This window comes from Vipera berus (genome assembly GCF_964194415.1).
Source record: "Vipera berus genome assembly, chromosome: 1".
Classification (NCBI taxonomy): Eukaryota; Metazoa; Chordata; class Lepidosauria; order Squamata; family Viperidae; genus Vipera; species Vipera berus.
Genome location: NC_138202.1, coordinates 253,205,595 through 253,215,659, shown reverse-complemented (window position 1 = coordinate 253,215,659; position 10,065 = coordinate 253,205,595). Strand labels below are relative to the sequence as shown.

At 37.4% G+C, this 10,065-nt stretch overlaps 1 protein-coding gene across 3 annotated transcripts in view; it reads left to right on the top strand.

Moving 5' to 3' along the window:
* Positions 1 to 330: 330 nt before the first annotated feature.
* Positions 331 to 10,065, top strand: part of PDSS2 (decaprenyl diphosphate synthase subunit 2) — a 98,913-nt gene continuing 89,178 nt past the window's right edge. For all 3 annotated transcript variants that reach the window (XR_014026613.1, XR_014026614.1, XM_081329177.1), the window contains exon 1: positions 331 to 942. Coding sequence is in view for 1 of the 3 variants with exons in the window: in XM_081329177.1 (XP_081185303.1) it covers positions 650 to 942 (293 nt within the window). In the remaining 2 variants the exon portion in view is untranslated. The remainder of the gene's footprint in view (positions 943 to 10,065) is intronic.

Sequence of the window (10,065 nt, the reverse complement as noted above, 5' to 3'; positions counted from 1 at the left end):
ACAGAAGAGGCGGTGATTCTTAGTAGAACTCAAGGAATAATTTCAGAATATTTACTATGTAGCCGGAATGCAGATTGTATTTCAGGAATCACGAACTTTGCGCTCCGCTTTACGGTGAGCCTGGAGGACCACACCTACGACAATTTGGAACTCAGAGCTCGACACTCAGGAACTGTACTAACTACTCGCCTTCCTCCAGAGATTACTGCGCTCCCAGGCAATACCGTAAGGTACAGAAACGGTGCAAAAAATGTAACTTCCCTGATTTTCCTGTCTGTCATTTTGCGACACTTAAGATGGCTGCCTCCAGGAGATTAGTGTGTGCCGCTTCGGTACCGGGAAGGCTACTTAGAGCAGCGTTTCCACCCCGCCCACCGACTTTAAGGAGTTTATAAAGCCGTAGTAGTGCTAATTCTCCTCTCTGGTAGGACGAAGAAGATTCCCAAGAAGGAGCGGAGCAGAAGCGTAAGGCGCGCATAAATACGAGCGGAGAGAAGTAAAACTATTAAGAGGTTGGAGGACCGGAGTAAGACTTGATACCGATGATCAGACCTGTAGCGGGTCCTGCTTGTTTGTTGTACAGATACAATTTGGGGACAGACAAGTAGCAGCAAGAGCTGCCTGGGTGACTTTGGCTTTCTGGGAAGTAATGATGCGCCCCGTGTTGCTGTCACCTTGTGTTAAAACTTGCTCCCGGATACTTGCCCAGTTCTGGGCTGAAGGAGGTGGAAAGCCCAGGCAGCGGCGATGCCTCTTCTCCACTTCTCCGTCGCTTTCTTCGGCTTCCTATTGGAGCAAAGTGGTTTCGGAGGCCGAGAAAATTGTGGGCTACCCGACCTCTTTCATGAGCCTTCGGTGCCTCTTGAGCGACGAGCTGAGCAACATCGCCATGCAGATGCGCAAATTGGTGGGAACCAACCACCCCTTGCTTAACACGGCCAGGTAAGCGTTCAACTGGTCTTTGTTGGCCAATATATTTCTAGTAAGCTTTTGAAGGAGTGCTTCTTACATCCAAATGCTCATATTCCCCTCCTTCGACTTCTGATAGCATTTTAACTATTAACACTGCCTGCCATAATTAGAACTCTTATGCTGTCCCAAACTCCTTGTATCTCTTGTATCTGAATATATAATACTTCCTTATTTAGAGTCTGATTATTGGTCTACCTGTGTTGACTGACTGGCTGTCTGAAATCGTTTTAAATTAGAGTTGCATGGAATTAACTCTAGAACAGATGTTATGTTGCTTCTGAATGTCATGCATGGTTTAGAGCAAAGAGCATTAAGATATGCTAACTTCCTGATAAGATTACAGTCTGGTGCAGAGGTTCATAGGAAATTAATTTTATCAAGACTTTTCTGCTGGAGATTTATAATTTTGTTCCCTCTCTCTTTGAAAAAAATAAAAAAAATGTTCATGTGACGTGGAGAGTTGGCACCGTGTGATTTTTTTTGACCATTGGAACTGCATTATGATAAGACTGCATTATAATTTGCATGCATTATATTATATACACTGACTCATCATTTCTATCTTTGTGTTTATTCTTTTATGAAATAGATGGGATCATGCTTTCATTTACTTACAATGGATTTCTAAAATGCTGACAAAAGTAGTTTGGGACAACTTCAGGTAGTCCTCAATTTACAACCACTATTGAGCCAAAAATTTATGTTGCTAAGTGAGACAGCTGTTAAATTGCCCTATTTTATGACCTTTCTTGCCAGAGTTGTTAAGTTAGTCACATAATGATTAAGTGAAACTGGTTTCCCCATTGACTTGTTAGAAGGTCACAAAAAAAGATCACATGACTTTGGGACACTGCACTCATCTTAAATATGAGCCAGTTGTCAAGTGTTCAAATTTTGATCACATGGCCATAGGGATGCTGCAAGTGTTGTGTGATAAATGGTCATAAGCCACTTTTTTCAGTGCTTCTATAATTTGAATGGTCACTAAATGAATGGTTGTAAGTCAAAGACTACCTGTATTTTCCAAAGATAGGTATGATAATAGTGTTATTGCATCATAAAGAAATTTATCAAAAGTACCTTTAATATATAATATAAAGAATCAGAAAAAATATAGGAACTAAGTACAGTGATTTCAAAAAATGGAGAAAAATACTATTTCATTCTCTAGCTTACATAGGTAAAATCATTTTATAAGGCTTTTTTGAAATTATTAGTGTACCAAATATATTTTCACTTTTTGTAGGCTTCAGTGGCACTTCTACACACTTGGATTAATTTCTCAGGAAGAACCATGAAACATAATATTGAGACTACTTTGCCTCAGTGAATTGAATGTCTTGGTATTAAGTTTGGATATTATGTCCTAGTACATTCTAAGGCAGTGGCCCCCAGTCTTTTGGGCACCAGGGACCAGTTCCGTGGCCTGGAGGAGGCGTTTCATGTGCTGCCTGCATCCTGTGGATGGGCTTTCGCTTGTTTGCACGGACTGGTTTTTGACATGCCAAGACCGGTGCTGGTCCATGGACCCCTGTTGGTGACCCCTGTTCTAAGGAACTTGATTTAAGGATATATCACTGAAAATTAAACTATTTGGTGATGCTCAGTAATTTGTTAATACAACCATTTTGGGGAAAAAATGTTTTATTTGATTCAGTATAATTGATTAAAAGCAGTAGTGGGATTCAAATATGTGAACAACCGGTTCTCTGGGTGGATGCTGCTTCCGTAAGTCCATTCTGGGCCTGGGCAACAAAAAATTAGCTACCGGTTCTGCTGAAGTGGTGCGAACTGGCTGAATCCCACCACTGATTAAAAGATAGCTGATGACCCAATGAATTTTTCTATTCCTTAGCATATATTTCCTTTTGTCATTTAAAATGGGTAGGTATGTAAGCACCACAGAATTCACTCTTGGTCGTTTCTTTTTTCCATTGTAATATCTTATGTGGAGAAGTATAGAGTTCTCAGGCAAGTATTGATCAAAGGTTAGCCATAGAAATATTTTCAGAATCTAATAAAGTAAAGCAAAATAGTTGATAAAATTAAAAGAATGTAAGCAGTTATTGGAGAGCACTAATTATAAAGTGATAGCTCCTCCCCCAATGGATATTAATGAATATATTAGTATTGTTTTATATTCTGACTCATTGTATTTACTTCATTGGTTTGCAGTTTTCCCATGTTCTTTAGCAGGAGATGTTGAATGTGCTAGTACATATCTCTACCTCTTAACTGTGGAATATTACAATTCAGTCATTAATAGATTAGAAATCTTAAAATTCTTACTAAAATAACTAGCTTTCATTTTATAAAGACAGTTACTGAGGCCTTACACTTTCTTTAAAATTTAGAATGTTAAGTTGTATAAGGTAATTAGTAAGAATCGCCTTCAGTTCTTTAAATGTTTCCCCTAAATATCTGCGTACTATTATGATCAGATCAAGAGCAGAACTGTTATTAATTTTCTATCTTTAAAGGTTAACTCCAATTTTTCTATGATGAAGGGTGGCTATGCTAAATTATTTGTAATGTATTTTGATACATATATTTAATGTTACTGTGGAATTTTAACCCTTTTACCTTGTTTTTGTTTGCTATCATTATTGTAAATGGCCAAGAATCTGGTGATTGTGGCAGGTGTAAATACTGTCAATTAGCAGGAGGTGTGACAAAAATGCCAATATTGGACTCGCCAATTTTGATGAACTACTTGTTGGAAGATATAAAAATGTATAGGAACACTTCTGGAACTCAAATGTAGCTTGGCCAACTAAAATTGGGTAGGTATGCATGGACATACAATTTTTGGTTTAGAATATAAAAAAATAAACCTGTAGTTATTATATATATATATATATATATATATATATATATATATATATATATATATATATATATATATATATATATATATATATATATATATATGTATATATATGTATGTATGTATGTATATGTATATGTATATGTATATGTATATGTATATGTATATGTAGATTCATATATATATATATCTCTAAATGAAAAGAATAGGAAGCCTGGGAGATGCTTTCTGAATAGAGGGCTGTTAGTGTATGTTTGTATCTTTCCAGGTAGCTTCTCCTGATCTTTTTGTTGCTTAGTAAAAAAAAGTATGTCTCACTGTGGGTGGCTCTTATACACTTGTTTCAGATTTCTGCGTGGGATTTCAGCAGAGTTCTATATAGGTGCTGTACAGTGTTGGTCCTCTTTCATTCTCTCTCTATGTGTATTCTAAAACAGCAAATATGGGTAGCAGAAGATTTGTAACTCAGCCTACCAAGACACTTGGAATGGATTGTACTGGGTTTGTTTATAGGACTGTGTTATTCACCAAAGAATTTGGCAGCTACTATATCAATATATAACACCATAATTCTTTACCATCCCAATTTATATATAGGATTACATAGCCACCAGAGAGAATATTTGAATACATTGTAATACAGTATTTGTCTCAAATCCATGTCAGGAAGATGCTCAGATGCCATAACTCATTTGCCCTGAAAATTTGTCTACATTATGAGCATGATTTAGTTGGATTTCATTTTAATGCACAAGTATATTTTGGTTCATGTGGCAATTGTGAATTTATATATTGACACTATATTAACATTCAATTATCCTAATTTTCTGAGTCTTGCAACACTTTGTTTCAGAACATGGTTTTCTAAAGTCACAACATTTCATTGGGTAACCATACTGATTCAGCCATTACCTGCACCAGCTTAGATTTAACTTGGCATTTAGATATATGAATAGTTAAACTTAAAGAATTCTAGAACTAGAAGTTTATTTGAATAACATATGTCATCTAATTTTGCCTTGCATTCCATTCTTATCCTAGAGATTCTTCAGATTTAACAAAGTTGCTTGAGGTTTTGCAGTTCTTTTCTTCTGATAGCTGGGTATGGTTTTTCAGGCAAATAGCTCAAGACTACTGGCAGATACTAGATTTTTGTAATAAAGTGGTTTTTATATTTTCAACTTTTCCCTAACATTTATAATAAACTTAAATTTTGCTTTTCTTTGTGGTGCCTCCTCAAACTGATACCCTTGGCTAGTTCAGTCTGTTTTCAAAGATCTTATATTTACACAGAGATTTGGTCAATTCAGTGACTCGCGTGGGATTTATACAGCAATAACATACTGGTACCCTTGAGAAAATCTATTAAAATTGCTTTTGTCAAAGTAAGATGACCAAGATGCAATGCCAAGTGAAGAATAGAAGAGGAAGAATGGGAATGTTGAAGTGAACAAAGTCAGCAAAATATTTGCAAAGAATATAGCCATTCCTCAAGTAGCAATTTTTTTTACAAATATGATAATAATAAAGTTTCCAGCTAATGTGTGCTCTTACAACTAAATTTCTCTTGGAGTGAAAGTAATGCTGACATCACTCTATAAGAGAACTTTATCTGAAAGTGACATCAGGAACCAGCAATCTTTTCTGTATCTCTCTTTGTCTTCAGTTATGTGGTTTGCTTAATGAATATTTCACTTGGTGACCATTTTACTTCTGTTTTAAGGAACAGATTGCAGTTGCCAAATAAGAAGAGGATATATACCAAACACTTTTTCTGAGGATTCCTGAAAAATTAGATAAAACAATTATGAAAAAAAAAGAAAAATCTGTAATGTGATGGTGGGAAATAAAGGGCAAATCAGAATAGCCAGAACCAAAATTCTAGAAGATTTTAACTCAAAATGAATGTTTAGTCTCAGTGTATTGAAGGAAAACTATAGGATTTAAAAACTGTTAATGTTATTTTTGCTTAAGGTACCATTTTCTTTAAGGCAATAGGTGTCAAGACTTTCTGTTTACCACTTGGAGCCTATTGAAACCCTACTGAAGTCAGGAATATTCCTTATCAATTCTGCTGTAGGTAGAGAAACCATGCATTCCTTCTACAGTAGCAGTAAATGCTCATGTCCTTGCTTCTTGCCTCTTTTTATTCTGGTATAGAATGAACACTACATCTTGTACTGGAATCAGATTAACACAGGTACATACATGCAACCAACCAGTAATATTTCCAAATTATTAGATAATATATATCCATACGTAGAATGGCACAGACGTTGGAGTTCAATCCTAGGCAGCAGCAGATGTTTCTCTATCAGGATGCCAAGAGACAATATTTGCTGCGAACTCCAAGTAGGCATCAGGAAGGGCATTTGGCTAGTAATCGCTCAACTTCATTCAGTTGGCCCAACTCCACCTCAGATAAAGGGATTAAAGAGTCATAAAAATAAAAAAAATACCTCCATACTTAGACAAAATGTTACAAATGAATGGAGAAATCTCATGCTGCTGCTACCTTTTCTTGAGTCCTTATATTCATATGCCTTTCTTTGAAGCCAAGTATAAATCTTGACTGGGTATCCTTCTCTATTCAAGTGAACTGCTGCTTTCTTCTATATGCTGCAGTCCTATTGTAGATTCATACTTTTATTAAAGATTTTTTAAAAATATAAAAACTAATAATTATATAAACTAAAGTTTCCGGTTTTCTGTACAGCAGTTATGAGTACAAGTGTAAGTTTACCTCTTACTCTAAGGTTACAATTTACCTCTTTTCTTTCTAAAATCTATTTGGTTTAATCAAACCATAAACCATACGTTCATTTTTTTCTGTTTCATGAAAAGAAATCTATAAGGGATTTCCAGTCAGCAATACATGTAGATACTGTATTTCCTCAGATCAAAGGAGTCAGTACGGCTGTTCCCAGCAAGATGCATCATTTTCATCAACCATTTGTCCATTGCAAATAATACCAAATTTTTCCCATTTTTTGCATACAATAATCTCCCTGCAGGTATGTACACAAAGTTCTATGACTTTTTCCAGCTGTTTGTCTACCAGTCCCAAAAGGAAAACTTCTGGTTTCAATTGTATATTAATCTTTTAGGATCCTCTGAATCCGTGTATGTACTTGATTGCAGTATTTTCTAGCTTATTTTAGACATGCACCAAAGACCCTTCTTCTCATTTCCAGCATAAATTTGAAGTGCCTTTATACATTCTAGACAATTTGTTTGATGACAAATACCAACGTACATTATCTTATAAAAATTCTTTTTAAGATTATAATATACATTTCAGTCCTTTCAACCACATATTTGCCCATTTCTCCATATGTGTATTATAACCAAAAATTTTAGCCCATTTTATCCTACAGCTTTTCAATAAAGGTGTATACATTTTAGCAATTACATGTTCACCATTTGTGTACAATTCTGTTTTATGCTCAGAATGTTTAAAATCATAAATTCTTTTGTCTATTTTACATCTTTCTAATAATTGTATATAAGAGAACCATTGATAATTATTGTATATCCCTCTACCACCAGTTCTCATGATTTTATTTTACATACTTCTTGACCAAATTCTGATATGATATTTGTGTTTTCTTATTATTTGCTTTTTGTGCTGAGAAGCATGAGGGTATTTGGGGGAACAACCTGGGTTTGTATCTATTTTATATTCTCAACAGGGCATATCTAACATAATGGTTTTTAAAATCTGAATTAACCTTAATCACAGATATCCACGCTAGCCAAATCTCAGGTCATGTCCTTTTACGTTCAAAGCCTTGTTTTTCAGAGTAAAACCAGTCCTCTTCTTTCCTTTGCATCTTGTAGCAACTTATATTTAACTCATAGTTTTTTTCCTATACCACATACATTTAGAGATATTCTTCTGCTACTGTTTAAATGGTGCAGCAATTGTCAAAACAGTTATTGTTTGAAATGAAAACATCATTCAAGAAGACATTTTTATCACAGGAATTCTCCCAAACAATGACACTTGTAATTACACCCATCTTCATTCCATATCTTAACTCAATTATTTTGAAATAGCATATAGTTCATATTTGTCATAATGATACCCAAATACTTTATCTTTTCAATATTAATCCTGTTTTATTTATCAGTTCTGTTTGATTTTCTGTTTTCATATTTTTGTTAACATCTTCATCTTCTGTTTACTAATTTTAAAACCTGCTAATGTACCATTTTTAAAATTTCCCATTAATATTTCAATCCTCTTTAAAGGATCTTCCAGAACCAGCACTGAATCATCTGTAAAAACCCTTAATTCATATGTTTCTTTTTTAATCTTTACTCCCACAATCCTCTCATATTGTCTTTTCCCTTTTCAATATTTCCAGAACTAAAATAAACAATTAAATTGCAATGTCTTTATAAAGCTGCATTGCCTTCAGAAAGCCTTAGGAAAGATAGCAGTGGGAGACTAGGCTGAAGCAGCCATACTGAAAGATGAAGCCAATATGTAAGCAGGGTGGACAAAAGCCAGGAATCTTGTCTAAAAGATCCCTTTGGGAAGGTAGTTAAGAAGGAATCAAGTTGTTAAGGAAACAAAGGGAAAAATATCACCTGAACCAGGCCAAAAAAGGTGGGTTTGAGTACATTGAAAATCCCGCCCCCCCCAAGTCCCATCGACAGCTACGAAGCTTGTAAGTTAATAAAGCAAATCCTGTGAATTAAAAAGCAAGGACCTTTGAGGTAAATGGGCTCCTGAAGCCTGTTCATTCTTCGAGTCATTTTTGAACCCAGACTTGGTGGCTTCCATCCCTCTAGCTCAGAGGTGGGCAACTATGGCCCTTTTATGACCTGTGGATTTCAACTCCCAGAATTCCTGAGTCAGCTATGGTGGCTCAGGAATTCTGGGAGTTGTACTTCACAGATTGTAAAGCGGGGGTCCACCTCTGCTCTAGCTAGGCTGTTGAACGGGACATGGGTAAGTGTGGATGAATGTGTGCATGTAAGAAAGAAGAAATGTACATTATAACCAGTAAAGTTTTGTTGTTATTTTAAGTTCACTGAGTCTCCGTGTATTCCAAATGTAGTGGGGAGAGGCCCGGAACCCTGGAGCTTTGAGGAAGAGGCGGAGAAAAGAAAGAAGGGGGATTCTGTCAGGTTTTGGGCAGGAAGACTTTTGAGGGGAGAGTTGGCTGGAATCATGAAAGGGGAAAGGAGATGGGGGAGGCAAGGTGACCCAGATGAGTAGCTAAGCAAGTGACCAGAGAGGGCGCCAAGCATAACACAGGCAAACTGAGGCGAGTGGGCAAGCCAGTGACCAAAGGGTGGCACCAGATGTACCAGCAGATGGCAGAGGCGAGCTGACCAGATGAGTGGGGAAGCCAGTGACAGAGAGGTGCCAGACACCCAAGTGGAGAGTGGAGCTGGGTGAGTGAGCTGGATGAGTGGAGGTGCCTGGGGGAGAAACCATAGTGGAGTGACATCCAGAATGATGGACCCGGTGAGTGACTGGGTAGCAGGGAAGAGCCTGGGTAGCTGTAGAAAGGGGATAGAAGAATCTGAGCTCGAACAGCCCTTTCAAGGGTGGTGCTTCATAAAGAATCCGTTGTGCCTCACTGTTTGGTTGAAAGTGATTTGAATGTGTCCTTAATTACTTCCCTGGCTGTTGATCAAAGCTGTGTGCCTAATATGCTCTAACCGCAACCTATCTGGAAAATCCAGGTAGAAAGTAAGTGGGGGGCTTACAAGATCGGCTTGCTTCAATAGGCTGAAAGTGTGACTGTAAGCCGAACATGGAAGCCTGTGTGACAGCCCAGCTTTATGAGGACTGCATAGCATTTTAAAAGCTCAGGGAGTCACATGTAGGAAATCTCCACTACGGAAGCTGAAGGAGAAAACAAAGGCAGTGAGTGCTTCTGCTTTGGCTGCGGTGACTAGGCACAAAAGGTGAGAGATTGGTGTGGGGAATTGGGACAAACAAATAATTGCTGGCATTTCGTGGGGCTGTAGCTTGGCGCTGCACTGCTGGGGTGGGGTGGGGAGTCATGTGACAAAGAAGTTGGAGTGTCAGGGGTAGCATGGTGGTTGCAGGTCCCAAAAGGAGACAGCAGTGAGCCATTTCTGCTTCAGTTATGGCGGGGTACGAGAAGGTAGCTGGGCAAATGAATGCTTGGGGTAGACTGGATTGACGGAGATTTTCTGGGGGATTGCAAACAGCCCCAAAACTGCATGATTTTGGGACTGTTTGCCGCCCCAGAAGGCAGAGTGCAGAGCAGTCAAAGAGC